The following is a 23,524-nucleotide window of genomic DNA, read 5'->3' on the forward strand; positions in this document are numbered from 1 at the left end:
CTCTAGCCTTTGCTTAGGTACTGAAATTGAAAGAACTCAGTATGGACCTCCACTGCTTATTCCCATTGATCCCAGTTCAGATCTTTGTAGTTAACAAGAGTAAATTCAATTCTTCTCTGACATGTTTGCAGGCAGTTATCGTGTCCTCTAAGTTTTCTCTTTTGCAGCCTAACAGCTCCAGTTCCTTGAACAGTTCCTCAGCTGAGACTATATCTGCCCTCTGCACAACCCAGATTTCTCTCCGGATTTGCCCCAGAAGGCCAATGTCTATCCTCCTAAGTGTGTCTCCAGAAATGAATGCAATATTCCAGACTTCTCAGGGTCGGGTATTGAAGCTCTGTTGCTGGAGTCTCCTCTTTGAAATTAATAATCTGAGTTGGTAATAAGATTTCACTGGTGTTTCACATTTCAGATGAAATCACTTTAAAATTTAAATAGCAAGTTAGGCAATGGTGAGAACCACCAGTACCATAGCAGTGGAACCGAAGTAAAAAGACATGTCTTTTGGCTGATCATTGACCCACTCGAGATAAAAAAAAAAAAAAAAAAAAAAAAAGCCTATTCCTCTAGCTTGCTTACAAGCAAATACCACATCCTAGTAGCTTTAATGACTAGTTCCTCTTACAACATGAAAGATGGCTAAAGTAATTTAGAGTAAAAAAAAAAATCAAGTGGCAGTTATAAGGATCAAGCTCTATACTATAATTGTGTGTGGGCAAAATGAATTTAAAAGATATATATTTGCTATATAGATAGAATTTGGCTTAAGATAGTATTTTTCTCTTTAGCTTTGAGCTACATTTACATAATACTTGAATTCTGTTTTGTTGAATCCTATTGCAGGATAACTAAAGATACCTTTATTTAAAAAAAAAAAAAGGTAGCCTTGATTACAATATGTTTGTGAAGTTTTTTCAATTCGAGGATCAGGCTGGAAGTTATCTCGTAGTTTTGTATTTATATCTGCCTTAGCATCCTGTGAAGCTCTGAAAACTTTATCCCTGGAATCTGGAATATAGATAGTCTTCAGGTTCATAGCTTCACAGAAAATGTTTCCTAAGCAATTGGTTTAACTAACCTTGGGTCAGGCTGGCTGGTTGTTTGAGAGAGGCACAGTTTGACATGACTGATGTGGGCAAACATAACAATTATTTATATAACAAGCCAGAGCGGTATAGAGGAATCCTCTCTGCTGTGGGACTATAAAACACAATAGGTTTTTTTTTTTTTCATTTCTCACCTGGTTCTTTGTAAGTATTTTAAATGAGCTGCTTTTTGTATTAGCAGTTGGAGCAATTCCTTTGATTTAAGGTGAAGAATGTGGAGTAGATGCATAATCCCACCAGCGTTTTTTCCATTTTTTAAAAAATGCTGGGTTGGGCACACTCTCGGGGTTTATTTTATACAGAAAAGGAAATTTCAGCTGGAGGAAAACAAGCTGAAGAGAGTCAACAGAGTGCAAGGATATGGGAGTTCACATGGTTACTTGTTTTTGGTGTTGGTATGATTTGTGAAGATTTGAGAATTTGTAGGGTAAGAGAAAGTTGGAATCTTGACCATTCAATTAAGCAACAGTGGGCAATGAACATGGACTTCTATTGTATCCAAGTAGGTATTCATTAGCTGGGGTATCATTATTTGGAAAGACCAGCGGGGGTTGCTTTGCGACCAGGTCCTGCCACTTCTAGTCCAAGTAACATAGCAACAGTGGGTTATGTCTTATGGTGTTTCATTTTAGAAAGAGGAAGAGTTTGTCCAGCAACCAGGCATTAACTTGATAATTAGGATGACTAAGGCTCTATTCTTTGTCTTCATTCCTATTTGTTGACCCAATTAGCTGTGTTTGTCTCCGGCCTGTTATAAAGAACCATTTGGAAGACAACTCTGGTATCTTAGAAAATTCGAAGAAACAACTTAAGGAGTTGAAGTTGGTAGAGATACACTACTTGAGAAATATACTATTGGTCTTATTTCTTATAAAATAAGCTGGGTCTTATGGCCAAATAACAGAAACGAGAAGTAGAGTTTGCTGGTTAGCCTTAGGATGTGCTCCTAGGATAAGTTAGTCTAAGTAGATGCCTGCCATCCAAATGATGGAGACGCATCCTTAGAAACATGGAGCATTTCTATTAGCCATACAGGAACATATTTTCTAGGAGCCAGGATATGGTGAGAAAAATAGATAACCCAGAACTGTCTTTTGCTTAGAAGTAATCAACGTTGATAGAGCGCTGTCAGCTTCGTTTGCCCCTGACATTACTTCATTTGCTTAGGCAACAGCATTGCTCCTTGATACCCCAATTGTATATAGATGGACAGGATCAGAAAGGTTAAGGGCTTCAGATCCAGGTTTTCCAGTGTTAGTTGCTGTTCCCTTTCTGCTGTGTCCTGTCTCACAGGGGAGGGTCAGTTGATGGCTGACTTGCAACTCCACCGGAGGCCGGCTTTTTCGGATAGGTATTTATTACTAGGCTTTGCCCTGTAATACCAGTTAAATCATACCTTAGGCATGTCTTTTGGCAAGGTCAGGGCACATATAAAGCATTCTTATAAACTTAAATTCCTGTTGGGAGGCTTTTAAGGTTTTTATATTTTAATGAAGTTATTAAAATGAAAGTTCAGACTTGCATAATTCATAAGCATTCACTGCCTCTTTTGAAATCTCTGCCACTAAACTCTTTTTAAAAAACATTTTAGTGAAATTCTTACATAAAACACGAATGCAACTTTCAGTTAAGATTAAAATAGATTTCTAATTATAGTAAATGAAAGCTTCACTGTAATAAAATAAGCTCTTTAGGCTAGTTTCATTTATAATGTTTTCAACGGCATGCAAAGAAGGTACTATAAAATTCAAGAGTATTAAAGAGTATTTTCTAAATACGTGCTTTAAATTGCAACTTTTAATATACGCAGCTTTCAAATGTTTAAGTAGTTTTATAAAGTGTAGAAATTGAGAAATTCTCTTAAATGTTGGTTTTGACTTTTGTAAAGGTATACGCTTTTACTTTCACTTCTGGTGACTCAGATACTTTCAAGTTGGTATCAAAATAATGCTGCTGGGTTGAGTGTTTTAATGGATTCAAACTCCTGCAAAGATAGCTGATGAAAATCTGAAAATCTATGAGCTAATGACCTGACTTATTTTTTGTACTCTTTGCAATCAGTCGAGGTTGTCTTTTTAGGTTTTGAACTGAGGGTAATTACATCTTACTTTAAAATCCTTTCTTATTTAGAGGCATGATGAGACTGTATAAAAACGGAGTATTTTAGCTTTTGGCAAAAGAGCCGGTAGTAGTAGAAGTAGCAGCGAGAAAATTTCAGGAACATTTAAAAAGGAAATTTCTCCCATTTTTCTCCCCTGTTGTTGATATGTAGGACCTTTTCTGTATTACAGGGATATTGATACCTTCTCTGCTTTTTTGCAAAAAGAAAGTTGTTACTTGTCTTACCTTCATTTATGGCATTTGATGTTAACTTGGGAGGAATTGATATCATTGCTATATTATATTCCTTACCCAGGAGCACATTATTCTTCCCTTTATTTTAAAGTTCTTCAAGTCCTTTGAAGTTAAGTAATTTTCCTCATATTATAAAGGGATTACCAAGTATATCATGATCTACCCAAACAAAGGGATGCAAAGTGCATTTCTACATACTGATCCCGAAGGATCTCTGTTGTATATTGTTAGGTGAAAAAATATTACAGAATGTTTGATATCCCATTTTTGTAAAATGCACATATATTTATGTGAGTGTAATTTATATAAAGCAGAAAAGGAAATCTGGATAAGAAATTTCAAGTTGTTTCCTTGAAGCAATTAACTATCTTTGAATGGGAAGGGATTAGAAGGACTAGTTTGGTCCTTTACCTCACATATTGAAGTGGTAGGATTATGGGTTATTTTAGCTTCCTAAGCTTTTCTTATTTATTTATTTATGTATTTATGTATGTATGTATTTATTTATTTAAGCTAGAGAGAGAGCGTGAGCAGGGGGAGGGGCAGAAAGAGAGAGAGGGAGAAGCAGGCTCTCTGCTGAACAAGGAGTCCGACCTGGGACTCGATCCCCAGACCCTGGGATCAGGACCTGAGCTGAGGGCAGATGCTGAACCAACTGAGCCACCAAGGCATGCCTCTTAAGCTTTTCTATAATTTTAAAACTAAAAATCTAGGGAAATACTGTTATGGTACTACCTGTGAAAGCGTTTGTTTCCTTAATTAGGATATGAAAGTTATGAACAAGTGGCCGCTATAATATTGGTAGATAACTATGAAATCTCAGTTCCCTGTGTATATGTATTCTGCAAGTATATTGTCACTAAATACACATTCAGATCTTTTTGGTTCACGGGGGACAATTAGGCTGTCATGTTCTTGGCTGAAGTCAGTTTTAAATCTATGTGTTTATGTCAGTCAACTGGGTTGCTTTAGTTTTGGGTAAAAGCAGTTACTGAGGCTATTAAATAATTCATATTTTCAAGTTAGAAACTTAATTTCCTAAATAAACACTTAAAATCATTTATTTATAGAAGAAAAAATTATAAGAAGCCTCCTAGTTTTCCAGAGATCACTAAGAATGATGTATAACCAAAGTTAAGTCACTAGCAATTCAAAAAGGCAACGAGCGGTTATGGTCTCTTGACTCCTTTTGTAAGGAGTTAGTCTACAAAGCAGTGAATAAGTAAGATGATGAATCATTGTCTTATCTGTTCATGTTGGGCTAAAGATGTGACTAGTGGACCATTTTTGTCTTCTTCACTGGAAAATGTCTTTATGACTGTCATTGAGAAATAACTATAATGATGTGTACATTTTTGGGTCACTCTTCCTTTATCCCCAGGAGATAGTCTGTTTCATTGTTTTTAACTACTGAAGAGGGTGAGGGAATGAAGGAAGAAAAATGTGAAAATGATAGCTGAGGTAATTTCAACAATTAGATTTTGGTTTACTCTGATTTTATTTTTTAACTATTCCTATTACATGACTACTATGTACTGCCAAGAGAATTTCATTAAGTAAAAACAATTAAGTTAGATAAGTTAGAAGATGAAGACAAAATAACCAGTTAGATGGGTAGAATTGGCAAGTTCCTAACTGGTTGTTTAGGCAGAGAATATTGAGGTATGTTCCCCTAACATGAGTGCTAGGGCCTCTGAGAAGGCAAACGTTAGGTAGAAGCCGTCTCTGCTCTCCAAGTAGCTCATGATACAGCAGGTGGGAAGAGTGGAGGAAAATAGAGTGATTCAATTGATAATGGAGAGCAGGAACACGGGATTAAGGAATGATGTACAAATAGTATATTATAGTCACTTCCACTTCCAAAAGAATCAAATACAATTTTTTAAACGATTGTTTTTGAGGTTTATTTCTTTGAGCATTGTTGCCATTGTTTAAGACTCGATAGTATTTTTCATTTTTGTCACCTGTTGTAGGCCTAAATGGAATCTTGTCGACTCATTAAAGAGAAAAATGGCATAGATATTTGCTATATATTTTTAATAGCCTTATTCACAAAGGTCTATCAGATATGGATAATCAAATCTCTTGAGGCTCACAAATGTAGTTTAAAAAACAGGAATATTTTGGGGCTTTAATCTTGGCAACACAATTACCTATTGAAAATCTAACCTTCCCTATTCCTTTCTTGTATAGTGAATGGAGAGCAGAGGATAGAATGGTCAATTCAAGGATGCAAATGTAGTCGTTTTGTGTTGGATTACTGAGATATGCAGCTGTGGGGATCTTTTTTCTGATGGTTACTATGGAGAGGCATGGGGTCCTATAAGACAACACAAAATAAAGATTTAGAGATGACCCCTTCTAAGCCTGTAACTCAAAACAGGTTTATACATTTATCTCAACCTGGTCCATCTCCTAGAGTAATAAGTTTTTACTACCCAACTGCAAAGAAAATTTGACAAAGAATTTTTGAGTAGAAAATGAGGTCATTCTGAACGGCCCTCCTTTTATGTATTCTCTTTCAAACATCAAGGTCACTTGCTAATTCTAGTATTGCGGGATATGATAACAGGTAGGTATTATTACCTTAGCTCTACCTGTCATGACTTTCAGACTTTAATCATATGTCTGCTCAGCTTTCCTTTCCCACACTACAAAGTCTCAATCCTCTAAGCCTGTCCTCACACACAGCCCATTCATCTGTGTTTTAGCCACTTTCTCTGGCAGTTGATCACCTAACACCATCCATATTTTTCCTGAGGTGGGCGGCCATAACTACGCCTATTCCACACATGGATGAACTTTAGTCTGGGACAAAGGACATTTTTTCCCCTCTTGTATTTGTAATAATTCCATGACAATACCCAGCCTGTTTGGTTGTAGCTGTGTACCTGGTGAATGTCTTCAGTAGATGGTTCTATGTGACTTTTTTCTTGTTTTATTATTGATCCTATTATTTTCTAATTTTATTTTTATTTTTTTTTCTTTTACTGTATTTTTAAACTTGCCCATACTGAAGCTCATTTACCATATTTTGGCTTACTCTGCTTAGCAAGATCTTTTCATTTACCCTCAGAGCTTGGATTTCAGTGACTGGAAACATTTCTGTTACCTTCAAAATGGAGTTTCTTTCTTTCTTTTTTTATTTTTTTTAAAAGATTTTATTTACTTGCCATAGGGAGACATAGCGAGAGAGGGAACACAAGCAGGGGGAGTGGGAGAGGGAGAAGCAGGCTTCCCGCGGAGCAGGGAGCCCGATGTGGGGCTCGATCCCAGGACCCTGGGATCATGACCTGAGCCGAAGGCAGGTGCTTAACGACTGAGCCACCCAGGCACTGCTAAAATCGAGAGTTTCAATGTGACTGGTAAAAATGTCTGGCTACAAACCTCTTTGGAACTTACTATTTCCACTTCTCGATCGGTGGATTCTTCTTAACATTTTTTAGCTGAGCTCTATTTTCCTGGTAAGTTGTCAATTGCAGTTCTAATTTCTTCAGTTATTTAAAAGTGATTTTTAACTTCCAGAGCTCCACAGCACTTGACAAGGGGTAGTAAGCTTTTATATTATAAGATCATATTGCCCCGTTCTCCCAGTAATATTACACACTGTCTTTCAGAATCAACCCTTGATGAAACTGAGTAGTGGGCAAAATTTTTTAGTCTTTCTCTACCACCTAATAGGCACTCAAATCCCTTAGACTTTCTTCCATAACGTCTTAGTAACATACCTACACCTCTACCTGTGACATAGTTGAAACTACACTGTTTTGTATTTCATCTTCTTTAGTGTGCAAAGACTCAATCACTAAAATAACATACCAACCCGTACACAAGAAAGAAATGGAGATTGTCTTTTCAGCCCAGAAATCTATTAATATTTGTTGTCCAATCTTAGGGACTCATTGATCCTGTCTTTGCTGTCCAGGTAACCAAAAACTAATTAAATAGTCAACCAACTAATTTATATTAGTGGTTTCCATGATGGAATTTTAGTTTGGGTTTCAAGGAGTTATGGGATTGGGTAGGATTTTTGGCCATCCCTCAAAGTGTAGCATGTAGTCATCCATCTGTTGTCCAGGTTGAGCCTGGTGAGACAGGATAAGAACTTAGAAGTCATGTTTTATTAATAGAGTCTGAAGACTGCTTGGGTTGACATCCTAACTCTGCCAAAAATTAATTCTGTAACCTTGGGAAAGTTACCTCTCCAGTTCCATCAATAAAGTAACATTAAAAATAGTATCCACCTCCTAGTGTTGTAATTGGGATTCAATCAGTTAAGATATATAAAGTGTTTAGAACAGTGTCCAGCCCACATTATGTTTTGCAAGTGTCTCCTGTTATTTTACTTGTGTATCCAAGGATGGGCATATTGCTTGGCACAGAGTGGGTATTGAAATGGTATTTGTTGAATGATTGGAGATGTTCCTGGGGCTAAAGGACTTATTTAGACATTTTTGTGTTAACTGTTCTGAACTAATAAATTTCAGCCTATCACTCATTTCTTGATTTCAGATCTAGCCCACACTCCACATCTGCTATCCTCATTTCATCAAAAACACTGTTAATCCTTCAGACATAGCATCTCTGTCCATTCTGTGGTAACTATGCCTGGGTCTCAACTTGCATTAAGCTTTGGTATAACCCTTTTTAATAACTCAATTTCTAAGATGATCCAATTTAAAGATGTTATTCTTTTTTCTTTTTAGGTCAATTTGTTCACATATTAGGGATTTAGATTATTTTATCAATATTATAACTAAGCATTTTGAAGCGTCACGGAATTTTATAGTGTAACAGTCAAGCCTAAAATTATGATGAAGACTTCTGACATCACAGCCAACTTATTATGCATATTCCTGTCCTGTTAGCTCAAGATGCTAGTTTATTTGCATATTATTGCTTGACCCTGATATCATGGCCAATTAATTTGTATATCCTTATCTAATTGGCTCAAATAAGTTTTTGCCACTTTATTTGTTGGCTCAGCTCCCAACCTAGTAGCTTTTAGCTCCAATCACTTGAGTTCGGAGTGGTTTTCTTTGTCATGCTTTCAGCACCGATGGAAGGACAGATAAGAGTGGTGGTCATGAATGTATAAAGGAACAATCTACTGCTTTTGTCTTTCAGTAGGAGAGACTGCAGAAGACATAATTTAGACATGTGGACAAGTTATTTCTCAAGAAAGAAGATACTGGGTTGACAAAATAAATAGAACTTCTTATTTAAGGAAATGCCATTATATAAGGCAAAGGATGTATTCTACATCACTGATCAGAAAAAAATTCTAACTTAGAATTAGGCTGACCTGGACCTCAGCTAAAATTATGATGTAACATTTAAGCTTCTAAGTAGAGTTCTTTTTACATTTTTTTTTTCTTGTGATATAGTTGACTTATAACATTGTTTAAGGTATGCAACATGCTGATTTAATACATTTTTATATTGCAATATGATTTCCTCCCGGGCTTCAGCTAACACTCTATATACTTTCTATAAAGTATTGTTTTCAAATTTAAGATGCATAAGAATAACATGGGGGACTTTTAAAATACAATTTCTAGGTTCCCACCCCCTTTATATTCAGTTATAGCTTGGTCTAAGGTAGTCCCTGAAATCTTAAATTTTAACATGTACAATGGCATGATTCTCATGTAGGTAGGCTGCCCTATTTTTATGTGACGTGTTATTCTACCTACTACCTGTACCTGAAAGAATGCTCTGCCCCTGCTCATTCGTGGTTTCTATGTGGAGTCTAGTGTTTCACTGAGGTTTGGGTGAGTTGCTTTTTCCTAGGTGACTTCAAATATTTAAATTGGCTCTATTTTCCAAATTCTATTTCTAGAACAGGAGAAATGAGAAGACATACCTATGAACAATTTAAAAATTGTATCTTAACAGTGTGTGTGAGTGTGTGTGTGTGTGTGTATATATGTATGTATGTATGTATGGAGGGTTGGGTGGGGTAGGCAAGGTAAATCTTAATGGGCTTAGGTCTCAGTTGGCTCAACCACATCCTGGCAGTCTGCTGCATAGGGATGGTGACTCCTCTACCACCACGAGTCCCCTTTCTTCCTCATCTCCCTTAAATATTGCTGCAATTTGTGAATTTCAGTGCCCTTTTTCTTGAGGGACATAGATTGCTTGAGGGAGGGGGAGGGAGCGGTCCCACAGCCCTACCCTTTGCTTTGCACAGTGTACATTCCATAGTGATTAGACAGGACTGGGGGTCACCAGGAAGAAGACTAGGGGTGGGGCCTGGGGTAGAAAGTGAAAAGGAGAAAGATGATGAGGTAGAACACTTTCAACTACATTTCCTCCAGCCATCCCTCAGGACGTCTGACCTGATCCCATCTCATGGCCACCTCTCTAGCTCCTTGACTTTCAGGAGACTACTGGAATAGGTGTTTATGATGTCAGTCCTGCATCTATATTTTCCCAACACCTTCTTGTTGGCATGCTTGATGTGCTTTTGTTGTTTTCTTCACAATTGAGGTGACTACAACCCATATCAAAGAGGCAGGATGGACAAACTTCTTACTCTTGTCTATTTGCCATGGTTCCTGGCTGTACAAACTACTTGGAAAAATTTCAAAAGGACTATGTGCCAGCCGTAGGGAAAGAGGGAAATGGAATGGTCTTTGAGACATTCTGCATTGGGAATTCGAGTCTGGGCTTTAGTCCCAGCTCTACCATCTACAAGCTATTGACTTTGAATGTCAGTAATGTCAAAAGCAATTGCCAGTATTGAACAACTTCTTTGTGTCAGCATGGAGCAAGATGACTTATGTACATTATCTGATGCCTCTAAGTTTCAATTTTCTGAGAGTATTATGTTCAGAAATTACCTCACAGGTCTATCACGAGAACCACATGAAAAAACCAAGTTAGAAAAGGATTTCTAAACTAGAAAGTCTTCTATAAATATGTTATAATGACTTAAGAGTTAAAATTTTTCCTTTCAGATTTAAGTTGAAAAGTTTCAACCTAAATGAAATTTAAAAGCTTCTACTTTCTTCCACTGTAGACATGTGAATGGTCCAGTCAAGTCTGTCCTTATAAGAAAGGTTGGAATTGGTATGATTTGCTATATGGGTAGATGATAGAGGCAAAATCTTGATGCAATTTACACAGTAGAAAAGAAACCCTGCAGTAGAGTAGTAAGAAAAATTATTTAAAGTTTTTTCCACTTTTTTCAATATTTCTTGTTTAATTCAATACCTTGTCTTAATTCACTCTTTGGTCTGTGTAAAACATAGGTCTACTGATCTCATTTTTGCCTTAACTGACCAGCCAATCCTATAAAACAAACCTTTCTTTTTTCCCATTCAATCAAGAATTGGTTAAACTGTTCATTTGTTGCTTTCACATTTTCCATATTTAGCCCAAGATTTCATGAAGTAACAAATAATTATAAGAATATTTAGCGAGCACTTAGGTGTGCCAGATCCTGTGCTTTATTTTTCACAGCACCTTTATTAAAAAAAATCCTCTTATTACTCCCACTTCATAAATAATGCAACTATGGCTCAGAAAGCTAAATAACTTGTCCAGTGTTAAATTGCCAGTAGTGGTAGAGTAGGATTCAAACCCTAGTGAAACAACCCACTTTGGTTCCAATTAACTAGCCATTTCCAGCAAATGTAGTTAAACATTTGAATTACCTGGGATGATCTCATTATATAATTTTGTCCTCGGACATAGGTCAAATTACTTTGAGATACACCATCCAAGTGTTTAAAGTTATTTTAATGGTAAGTAGGTTAAACAAATTTGAAATGCAAGACTTGTTTTTCCAGGCCATAGTTCCTTTGTAAATAATTCATTATTCATTCAGCAGCTATGTTCAGTGCTACCAGTCAGGGCATTGTGGGAGATAGAAATACAGAGCACAGTCTAGTGAGAGAGAAGCGTCATGTTTGAAGGGTGTAAACAGACTGCTGTTGGCATTTAAAAAAGGGAAAGATGTATCCTATCGGGGATGGATCAGAAAAGACTTCATGAAGTCCCTCCACCCAAAATGTTCTTTCCCCCAGACACTCTATGGCTCATTTCCTCATCTCTTCCAGGTTATGGCTAAATGTTACCTACTTATCAGGCTTTCTCTGACAACCCCACTTAAAACACTTACAGCACTTACCACCTATTGGCATATTACGTGCTTATTTATTGGTTCCCTGTCTCCCTAAATTAAAATGCAAGCTGTACAAGGGCAGGGCCTTTTGGCTCTTTTTTTTTTTTTCCTTTTGGCTCTTTTGACCACTGATGTAAATCTTATCTAAGAACAATGCCTAATACAAAGTAGGGAAACACTATATATTTGTTCAACAGATGGAGAAAATAAGACTTAAGCTTGGCCTGAATAATGGATAGCATTTAGCTGGGCATTGTTGGAAGGAAGAATTCCAGGTGAAGGAAATGATTTAAGCAAAGAATGGAGGCAGCAAATTACATAGTCTGTTTGAAGAGCTGGGTGCAGGTCAATTTGGTTAAAATACAGAAATGCAAAAAAAAAAAAAAAAAAAACAGAAATGCAGTGGGACATAGTCTGGAGGGATCTATGTTATGTAGACCTGAGGGATTGACATAATTTCACAGGCAGATGGAGCCCTTGAGATTAGGAGTCTTGAAATCTCCTTATTTAATATTTAGTAATTAAACAATCATTCCAGGTAATTCAAATGTAGGTAGGGGTAGACCCAAGGTGTGTGGATCCTGAAGCTAATATAATTTTAGACCCTGGTGAAACAGCCCACTTTGATTCAATTAACTAGCCATTTTAGCAAATGTAGTTTGACATTTGAAAAAAAGAACATAAAGAAGAAAAAAAATACATAGAAGAAGATGAATGCTAAAGTAGAAATGATCTCTGGCTTTGCCCCTTTTATGTAACAATGCTGAGTTAGAGCAGTGGGTGGTAGGAGTCTTCCCAGCAGCCCTTCCTTCTCCCGGTAGCCACCAATAACCTAATTACACATGGAAGTGATTACAAGCTACATAAATATATTCTGCCAGACCCAACGTCCCTTAACTAAATCTCAGAAGTGCCTGTAGCCACTCGGATGCTGCTGAACGAGAAGAGATGGATAATGGCGGTGAAGATGGAGACCCAGACTGTGACTGACAAATTGTGGCTGAAATATCAGTGATCATGGGAACTCATTTCTAGGACCTTGGAAGAAGACAGAACAAATGAGGGACCCTGAAGTTTTATTGGCTTCATGGTTAAGCTGCCTCTGGAACTCTGTTAAAGGGAATACAATGAATTGGAGGGAAGATTAGGGGAGTTCTGGATATAGGTGATAAGGTGACGGTTGGCATGAGAGTTGGGAGAGGCGCATGTGAGGCAGGATACAAAGACACCATGGCCATTGAACCAAAGGAAAGAAAGGTCAAAGGTGTCTGAAGTCTTACCTCAGGATACAAGGTAGTATCTGGGAGTGAACTGTTCTTAAAGCTGAGAATTTCTCCGTACATTAAATGCTCTTTTGTTTTAGGTTTGAATACCCTACATTTATTAGTTTACCAATGCTCAAATGATCACATCTTTGGCCAGTGAGAGTGTCTTTGGGGTGGCTTCCAGGTCTTCTGACACGACCTTTGTATTTTTTGGTAGTTTCCCTTCTTTCTGGTTAGATGGGATGTTCTAGGCTTATGTACTTGCTGTGCCCTACCTGGAACCTACCATTTCTCCAATAAGTACCAGGTTCTTTTAGTGAGAAACTGTGTTTTCAAGCCATATCTGGTGCTCGGGATGCTCAGGCCACTGGCTCAATCTTTGTTTCTAGGCCTTGTCGGTGGACAGAATCAAAAAAGGTATATGTGTATGTATATATGTGCAGGTCAGTTTGGTTAAAATACAGAAATGCAGTGTATATATACACACACATATTTTGCATCTTAGGCTCATTAGATTTCATTAGAAGAAACTGCTCACTGTTTTAAATTTGCTCTATCATCCTTTAAGCAATGAAAGCAGTAAGCTTTTAAATGGGGTATTTGTGACATGAATTAGTGCAGCTTCCCCAGGCAACTTATTTATAAAGAGAAATAAACTTAAATACCAGGAGAATTTGGTTGACAAATTAGTAGTTCAGTAAGTGGAAACTCAACTTTAGCATTTTTGAGCTGTTAGGCTTTAGAATATAAAATGACCATGCTGCATTAGAATGACCTTTTTGAAGTTTGCAATATTTTTATTAGAGAAAGCACTGAATAGCCAGTAATGTTGGTTCTAATTCCACAGCCACAAACAATGACAACTATAGTTTATTTATGATGACATTGTGGCATATAAAGAAAATTTCTCATGCTTTAATAATTTACTATAAAATTGAAAATATAATTATACAGAACAGAAAATTAAAAAAAATCCTATTCAGTTGTGAAAATCCTTCAGTTGACTTTGCTTTTGAGCAAGAGTATACTTTAAAAACAAACAAACAACTAAGTTTGGGTTATATAGAACTTACAATCTAAAAGTCTCCTTCATCCCCAACATAAACTGTAGATATAAATGCATTACTTTGGTGATTCACCCTCAAATAGATTTTGTTTACTTATATTTGAAATGCCTCACCTTTAATTTAACAGTATTACTAAAAACTGTTAAATATCTAATAAAGAAGTTTAGTGAAAACACTTTTCATGTCATGGGTAAATTTTGGTAAAAAAAAAAAACCCACAAAAAACTCAAAATGGTCATAGGCATTGCCTTTTACAAGAGAAGCAAAAGAAAAAAAAAATTCAGCTTTCAGTGCTGTAGAACTAATGATTTCTACTCTGGGTATGAAACAGGAAAATAGATTTCCTCTTTTATGCCAATTCCAATAAATTGAGAGCGGCTTCTGGAGCACTGTGTTGGGATGGATTCTGAGACCGCTTCCGGTCTCTGTGGGAAGGAAGCTGTGATCAATAAGGAATGCGGAGTCACAGCATGTGTGCGATGCATTTGGTATCCACGATAAAACAGCATTTTAAAAAACCCAGTAAACATCACAGTCTTACCAGATAAGCCACCCACGTCCATCTTCTTCAGGTTCTTTGCCTCCAGAATGACAACAGTCAGCTTGCCGGCAGTCGGTACGTAGCGAAGGGAGAAGCAAATATCACCCAATTTCTCTTGCTGTGAAGACCAATAAGAGACCATAAGTAACTTTCTGAATAAAGGTGAATATAGTTTGTACACAAACATTGCAAATTCCTCAGGAAGAGGATTAGGACAATTAGAATGTGAAAGCTCTTAGGTTCATTGGTGTTTACCCAGTGGTCTTTCATTGACTGAGGTATGAAGAGTGATTGTAACCCATTTCGGTTTTAAATAGCTCATCTATACTTTGTCATTAATCAAAATATATCCATAATTCAACAGTTCAGGAAATGAGATCGAGATGACTTTTTTAGAAACTCTACTCTGAATAGCACTGCAACGTTCTTGGCAAAATTTCATAACTTTATCAAATAGCTTTGAAAAGAGCCTAACAGTCCTTTAGTAGAATCAACCTGCCTAAATTTTTGTCTTTTTACATTTCAAATAAGATTATGTATAATACTTCATATGTAGATTTTTGGGAGAAGGACTTGTATTTACATTAGACTGAATTTTTTTAAAGAGTTTTTAAAGACTCAGCTCTTTTATTTTTATTTACATTTAAGTAAGCTCTACACCCAACGTGGGGCTTGAACTCACAACCCTGAGATCAAGAGTCGCATGCTCTACCAGCTGAGCGGGCTGGGTGCCCCGGAATGAATTGTTAATGAGAAATTGTGAATTCCTAGTAGCTGAAAGGCAACAAGAAGTTTTTGCCATTTCAGTTTTACTCAAGTGAGATCCAACTTTTCCCCCTTATTCTAATATTTGTACAAATCTAAGCAGTAGGTTGGAAAATGGAAATATACAGTAATACAGCACATGTCCTAGCCCCTCCCGCTGTTTCATGGATTTCCTATTTCAGGCCCAAGGAACATTCACCAAACCTGTATCTCTGGCATTTCTGAACATTTCATTCAGAGTTTAAAATGATGGTATAGAGAGCTTTGACTTTTTTTCAGAAAGAACTATGGGTTCTCATACCTTAAGCGTCTTAATTTTTAGGATAACTAATTAAGAACCATGGTATTGTTTAACATGAGAATTTGAATTCACATAAGCATGAGAGTGGGCGGGAGCCTGGTGGTATCTAGATGGCTTTCTGATACAGGGAATTAGGGATATGGCAAATTAGGGTTTATTTCTTAGGACATGCTCTCCCCTCACCCCCCAAAGTGAATTCTGATTCCAAAGATGATGGTTGTGTCAGACTTCTGCAGATAGGCTCAAGGTAAGAAGGTACAGAAGGCCTTCTCATGTTATGTTCTTATTAGAACTGTATTTGGCCTTATCTATAACTTCATGTATGTGTTAAATCAGCCTGAGTCTCCAGTGTGGAGATAATCGCCTAGATGTAATTGAACAATTTAAGAAAATACAATTCTTTTTACTGGGTACTGGTTCTAGCCATCTATAAAGGAAACGGTATGGGGCACCTGGATGGTGCTGTTGGTTAAGTACCTGACTCTTGGTTTCGGCTCAGGTTGTGATCTCAGGGTCATGAGGTCCAGCCCCCTGCAGGGCTCCAAGCTCAGTGGGGAGTCTGCTTGGCACTCTCTCCCCCCACTTCTGCCCCTCCGCCACCCCACACATGCGCGTGCCCGTTCTCTCTCAAATAAATATTTTTTTTAAAAAAAATGGGTGTCTACTTGTTTTGATTTATCTATAGGTGAGAAATAATCATTCTGTGTGTGTGTATTGGTGGGGGGAGAGGGAGAGGTACAGATTTTCTGCTCAAGTAATGCTTTATTGAAAACATCACCCTACATGTTTATAACCCCCAGTTCTTTGATTCCTTGAGTCTTCCTAGCATCTTACCCATATATCTCTTATGTCACTAAAGACTCTATTTTGTTTTATTGTGCACATGTCTCCATTTTCCAACATGACTCCTTGAAGACTGGTCCTTGGCTGATTTATCACTTTCTATGCATTCTCAAAAAGTAAATAAATGAAAAATTTGGATAATATCCCTATCTTGAACTATCTAGGTCCTATCTCCCTTCCTTTAGTGTAGATAACAGTTACTTCTAATGTGCTCAATTCACCCAAAGTGCCTACTTAACTACCTATGAATTTGCACATGAGAAGAATCTAGTAGAATGCATTCCTTTTCATAGTCTTTGAAAATACAGAATGGGAATCAAGATCATAGAAATTAATAAAAGTATGGACAAATTCATCTGAACCTTATAAATGTAAGTGAACAAAATTGCAGTTCAAGAATATTCACTGGGAGGAGGGTTCTTTTTGCAGGATTCTGTCTTTTTGCCACAATACCCTCCCTGGGGAACTCAGTTTGTTGCAGAACCAGGTTACTCTAACTGTTCTAGTTAGGCATTTTAGATATGACTGTTCTCTTTTAAATGGCCCCTCTCAATAGCCCACTATCTAAATCTACAATTTAGGGCATCTCAGTTGTTTTAAAGAAACATCACAACTTTCTTCTAATACTTTTTTATTATTCAATCCTGTGATCTACAGGGAATTTTTGAGATTTTGCATAATCTCTAGCTTCAGAAGGGTACAGTTATAGAGTTTGAACCTATAATGCCTCAGGTAGGAGAAATATGTGAAGTTACCTGTAATTATAAAGCTATGGGATGGAGGAAGAATGAGTTGGGGGGGGGGGAGGGTGAATCAAAATGGATGTTTTAGGAGAAAGAAAAATATGGAAAAGTGCTTATTAACACCATTTTCAGATTTACATTTATATTTAACTCCTTAATTTAGAAACTTGAATGTATAAAGTTTCATATGCTTATTAAATTATAACTGATAGCCAAATTAAGCATGTCTTTTTATACTAATCAACTGAAGTTACTTTACAGTGTTTGAAAATCTTATTACTTCTGTATCTGTAAGCCATTTGAAAGCTAGTCACTATTCTGGAATTTGTGTTCTTAATGGCATCAAGCAGATAGAAACTCATTCTCTAGAAGAAGGCAAATATCCAATTCATATGAACCTTTATCTTAGTTATATTTTTTGAGTTGTCACTATCTGAGGTATAAGTATATGCTTTTTCTAATTCTTTAAAAAATAGCTTTAGTAATTTTCTAAAACAAAATTTCAGAATTGGGACAACTTCTGTTACATGCTGGTTTGACTCTTGATTAGATGTAGGACATTTCCAAATAGGATTGCAATGTTTTTTCATATGTGGTGGATGAGGTGGGATTCTGAAGTTCATGTGAAGCAAAGAAGAGCTAGGATATGCATCATGGGGAGGCTGTGAAGCCATCCTCAGAAGGACATGCCTGGTGCTTCTGCTGACCCCTCCTGAAGATGGGTTCTATTTGGCCACAGCTGAAACAAGGCTTAGGTCTGAGGCTTACTTCGTAAGTGTGTGTTCTTACTTCAGGATCTTAGATTGAGGGGCTCATACTAGTATGAGTTGTGGGACAACAAGTAGTTTCTTTTCCTCTATGAAATCTTTACTGAACTTCTATGATTGGACGGAGGTGTGCTCTTGTTCCTGGAGTCTTGTTCTTGCGTACGAAGGTTTTACTCTATCTCTTGTCACTTACACAGAAGAATTGGAATTGTATGAGAGTTTTATGGACAGTTTCACATCAATCTCTTATTTCATAATTTTCACATGCCAAGCGTTTTTATATATCACTTTAAAGTTGGAGAAACCAAGATTTTCTACATTAAGAAAAAATAAGCTTTCTTTAGTGGGGTTATGGTGCTGGGAAACAGAAGTGGTTCTTGGAAAACTTACATAGAAAGATGATCCTCCAATCTATATCTCAGCTCCTTACTTCTCCTTGACAGTTCCATCTTGTTTTCCCTACAACAGCCCTGTGACGTAGGTACTGTTTTGCTCCTTTTACACATGAAGAGTTTGAGACTCAGAGGTTACCTAGAGTTACATAGCATCTCAGTGTAGATCTCTGCAAGGTCCTTTGACTCAAAATAATGAGTTTTCTTTACTCTCAGACTACCATCTAGAATGACAAACTAACACTCCAACTGACCACCCACTTAGATATTCCACTCTCACTTTACATTCATACTGTCTAACTAAATGGATGTTTATCACCAAATCTTCCCCTTGCCTGTTCTTTCTGACCTCACTTTCAGTCAGGGTCACTAAGTAATCCGTTTCCAGTGACCAGTGTTTCTTCTGTTTTCCTTTAGTCCTTCAGCCCACAAATCTTGACATTTCTTTCTTTGTCAATGTCTCTCGATTTTTTTTTTAAAATTTTAAATTTTACTTAATTTTCCCGTCCTTGTCCACATGACCTCTACCCTCCTCCCTCCTCCCTCCAATATGACCTCCAACTCTACTGTGATATTTCACTGTCACCATCACTATCACCACTGCCATCCCTTCTGCCTTCATTTTGTTTGAGATCAAGCTCCAAACACTTCCGTCATCTTTTTCCTGCAGCAGTCTGATGGAAGATCTCATGAATCATAGTCTCTCCAAAGTCCAGTGTAGACTGTATACTAAAGCCAGGCTAATCTTTGAAAGTCTAAACCCATTTTCCTGACTTTGAAGAAGCTCTGTACTTTGTCTCTGCCCTATCTAAATAGGCTTCTTCTACTTTACTATCTGTTCAACCTTCATAATATATTTTGAATCTGACCTCACCTCCCTACTTAAAGGCCTTTACTCTAGTACAGGTAGGGAGACCAACCCTGCTGATCTGCAAAAGACGATTGGTTTTAGCCCTAAATGTCCTGTATGCCCTGAGAAACCTCAGTCCCGGGCAAACTGTAATGATTCATAACCTTAAGCCCAAGTTCTCATTGTTGACCTAGACCTCTGCAGTGACCTCCTAATAGCCTCTCTGCTTCCGCTCTTGCTCCTTTTTAGACTCTTTCTCACTACTTAAAGTCCTACTTAAAGCCCTTCCACGTCTTCCCATTTGACTTAGAATGATCTGTATTCTTTAAACAAAAAAACCTATGTGGTCTGACCCCTTACCTACTACTGTGCTCCTGATCTTTCTCTTTTCAAGACATGCCAGGCACATTTATACCCGAGGGCCTTTGCCTTGGCTGTTCCTTTTGTCTGCAATATTCTTCCCCCAGATACTATGATAGATTTTCCCATTAGTAATTTTTTTTTGAATTTTTGAGAACATTTTATTGAGTGAGAAATTACATACAACAAAATTCACCCTAAGCATATGGTTCAATGGGTTTCAGCAAATGCATGCAGTCATTAATTACTAACAAAACCAGGATATAGAACATTTTTTAAATTATGTTTTTGGCTTTCTTCTCATATGTCACTTCTTCAGAGTTTTTATATGGTCATCCTATCTAAAGTCCTGTCTGCTCCTAAACATACACTACCTGTCCCTTTGCCCTGTTTCTTTTTCATTCTAGCACATATTACTTAAAATTCTGTTAAGTTTGTTTAGGTTTTCCCCACTAGAATATCAGGTCTGTAAGGGAAGAGAAATGTTTTTCCCATTGTTTCCCATTGCTGTGTTCTAAGCCCTAGAATAGTGGCTGGCACAGTGTCAGGGTCCATATATGCCTCTTGAATGAATAAATGTAGATTGCCTTCTATCAAATACAGTCAGATTGGTCCCCATGTTATCCTCTATTGTTACAGGTCAAGGTCTCCAGGAAGCCGACTCAGAGATTTGCAAGCAGGAGGTTTATTGTGGTGTGTCCTTTGGATCAGCACCTATGGGAGAGTGCAGGGAGCAGAACTGCACAGGCAGAAAAGTTGGGCTGTGATGTAGTCCTATCACAGGCCTCAGCCAATCCTATGGGGAGCTTTGGAGCCCGGACAGCTCTTCAGATAGGTTCTGAATTCTTAAAAGGGGTGAAATTTTTATGCTCCTGAATTTACCAGTCATTGGATGTGGGCTGTCCCCACGTCTTGGACCAGGGTTCTCTTCTGCTGAGGGTGATGCTGAGAAGGAGGATCCCAGTTACGGGCCATCAGCCATCAACACTCTAGGCAGCCAGTGGAATAAATACCTTGTTCATAAAGATGGTACAAGATTAGTGTGTATGGGAGGCAGTTCATCAAAGCAATTACTATATTTCTATGAGTTCTCTTCCTTTTCACCACCAAATTTTTGCATAGTCAGGAAATCCATCTGCAAATGTCTTTAGTCCTTTCTACCTAATAAAATTACCCCGACCTGTAAGCCTTAGTCCAAGTTTATATCTTTAACGAAGTACCCCCTTACTATTCTAGCTCATGTATATTTCTGCTAGTGATTGCTTTATAGCCATCAGCACAGTGCCTAGCGATTTTTTTTTTCACCTCTATTTATTTCATATGTGAGTTTCCGTCATCCTAAACTCCAGAGGAGGAGGGATTGTACTTTATAAGCCCTTATTATGTGCCTTCTTAAGTAGTATAAATAACTGTTGATTGTTTTGAAATGAGTGCCTCACCAACTGTTTGCTTTGTAAACAGCATGGACACCAGTCCTTTATGAACGGTATATCCAGTTTAATCAATGAGTCAACTAATGAATATATTTGGAGGTCCTTCTTTGTGCCTCGTGCCATAGACGTGGCCATGTCAGGCCTTTCAGAAAACTAGAAATGAAAACATTTCTGGAAATGTAGTTTTTATAAGATAATTTCAAAAACCTATAGAGTTGCAGCTGACAGATGAGTGCTTTTGCTGGTGTGATTATCTCATGAAGGGGCCTTATTACTATTAGGAATTTCAGCTTTATGTGTAATTTATTTTAGTCAATTGCCTTGATCACTAGGTGGAAACTGCCAGTTAGCGTAAGAAAGTTCCAACTGTGAGATTCAGAGAAATTAACCTGCTCTTTTAGAATATGGAGCTGACAATCAGAAAGAACCTTTGTTCTGAGCAGCTTGATAATTCTGTTATTTTTCTGAAGCAGCCACTGAATAGAGTAGACACAAATTAATGATTTAATAGACAACTACAGCAATGCCTTTCCTTTTTGAAAAACATTACATATAGATATTAGAACAGAGGTGACCTCCAATGCATAAATAAAAAGCTTGATTTAAAATGAATATTTATTTGATGGCTTCTACCATCCATCATTTTATGTGTGAAGAGAGGGGTTCATTTTTGTGACCTTTGCAAATGGAGCTCAGTTCACAAGCTTGTTGGAAATGCTGTACTTTTGAATGAGTTTTAAAAAGGTACCTGAATTGACTTAATGCTGTGACATTTTACAAGGACATATTCTATTTATGTTAATCCTAAGATTTTTTCCATGTGTCAAATTGATGATAGTTTCTCCAAGGAGAGGGCTTTTCTCCGAGGTTGGGAGTCTATTTAAAGGTTGACAAATAAAAAATGGCAGTCCAAAAATCTCAAAATGAAAATCCAGATGATTTGCCTATTCTTCATTTAGAAAAATACTAGGACATTTTCCAGTTATAAAAGGGATAATGTCAAGTTTCTCATCTTAGTAAGAGTAGCTTTAAATCTATCCTTTGGGTGGTAGTAGCTTTCATTTTATTCCCACAACTATACTCCTACCACTGAACTATCTGCCAAGTCTGTATTTACATCTAATTGTCCAGATGGTCACAGTGTGAAGTGATGCCGTGAATGTATTGAGACTAAAAAGACTGAATCTGGCCTAATGTACAAATACACAGTAAATTGCTCAGGTGAATGAGACAGTATTTTATGTCTTTGAATACTTCATGAGGATACTATATGACCTGTTACCTCTGGACTCATTTAATTGTTCATTTCTTATTTAAAAAAAAAATAGGTTCTACCATAAGACTCTCCTCGTCCAAGCTCCATGGATACTTAAGATGAGGAAGAGGACTTTACAAAGTTCTGAAAGTAGTGGAGTGACAGATTCAGATGGAGAAGAATAACATAGTGCAGCTGTACAGCGGTCCCATAGAGAGGGCACCAATGCTACAGGGAGCAAAGAGGAGAAGGGTGGAACTGTCCAGGGTCTAGCGACAGAACTGAGGAGGGGAAGACTTTAATTCGAGATTTTTACCCCTGATCATCATCATCAGTTTCTCTGGCCACCCCAAATGCACATTCTTTATAAAATTAATGTGCTTGCCATGCAAATCTAGCTTTAAAACAAGTTGTCTAGCTCTCCCCTTTCAATCAGAGCTAGTATGTATGGGGGTGGTAGTAAGTAAATGTCTTGGGGTAGCCAGTGCCTGAGCTGAGATATGAAGGTCAACAGGAAGAGTCAGTGTGAACCATGTGAAGAAGAGGGCTTAAAAACGTTCTAGACACAAAGATGCACCTGCAAAGTCCTGCAACCACTTAAACCAAGTTACTCTTTTTTTTTTTTTTAATTTATTTGACAGGGAGGGAGAGGGGGGGAGAGGGAGAGAGCGAGAGAACACAAGCAGGGGGAGTGGGAGAGGGAGAAGCAGGCTTCCTGCTGAGCAGGGAGCCCGAGGCGGGACTTGATCCTAGAACCCTGGGAACATGACCTGAGCCAAAGGCAGTGGCTTAATGACTGAGCCACCCAGGCGCCCCTCAAGTTACTCTTCTACAAATGTAAAATTCATACAATTAAAGATGGATATCTGCTTTATGATTTAGATCTTCAAAACTTCCTCTTAATATATTTATTGTCAATAGGAGATACACCTTACACTGTAGTCCTATTAGATATGACAGAGACATAGGTATTCGGACATGATCAAAATAAGAATGATGAAAGTAGGGGCGCCTGGGTGGCTCAGATGGTTAAGTGTCTGCCTTCGGCTCAGGTCATGGTCCCAGGGTCCTGGGATCGAGTCCCGCATCGGGCTCCCTGCTCAGCGGGGAGCCTGCTTCTCCCTCTCCCTCTGCCTCTCTCCCTGCTCATGCTCTCTCTCTCTATCTCTGTGTCTCAAATGAATAAATAAAATCTTAAAAATAAAAATAAAAAAAAATGAAAGTAGAAAGTCAAAATGCCTATTAAAAATATGTAACAGCAAAATACACTACAGAAGAGTGAAAAGAGCAGTAGACGAAGATGTGGGCATTTACCATTTGTTCATTCAACAGCTATTTATTGGACAGACA

General features: G+C 37.6%; 1 protein-coding gene across 1 annotated transcript in view; it reads right to left on the reverse strand.

Annotated features, from left to right (window-relative positions):
* The window catches only part of SYT1 (synaptotagmin 1), a 466,909-nt gene that overhangs the window by 78,098 nt on the left and 365,287 nt on the right, over positions 1-23,524 (reverse strand). The window contains exon 9 of the mRNA XM_035002083.1: positions 14,466-14,583. Coding sequence (XP_034857974.1) covers positions 14,466-14,583 — 118 coding nt within the window. The remainder of the gene's footprint in view (positions 1-14,465; positions 14,584-23,524) is intronic.

Source organism: Mirounga leonina, unplaced genomic scaffold (assembly GCF_011800145.1).
Source record: "Mirounga leonina isolate KUSES-001 unplaced genomic scaffold, KU_Mleo_1.0 Mir_126, whole genome shotgun sequence".
NCBI lineage: Eukaryota > Metazoa > Chordata > Mammalia > Carnivora > Phocidae > Mirounga > Mirounga leonina.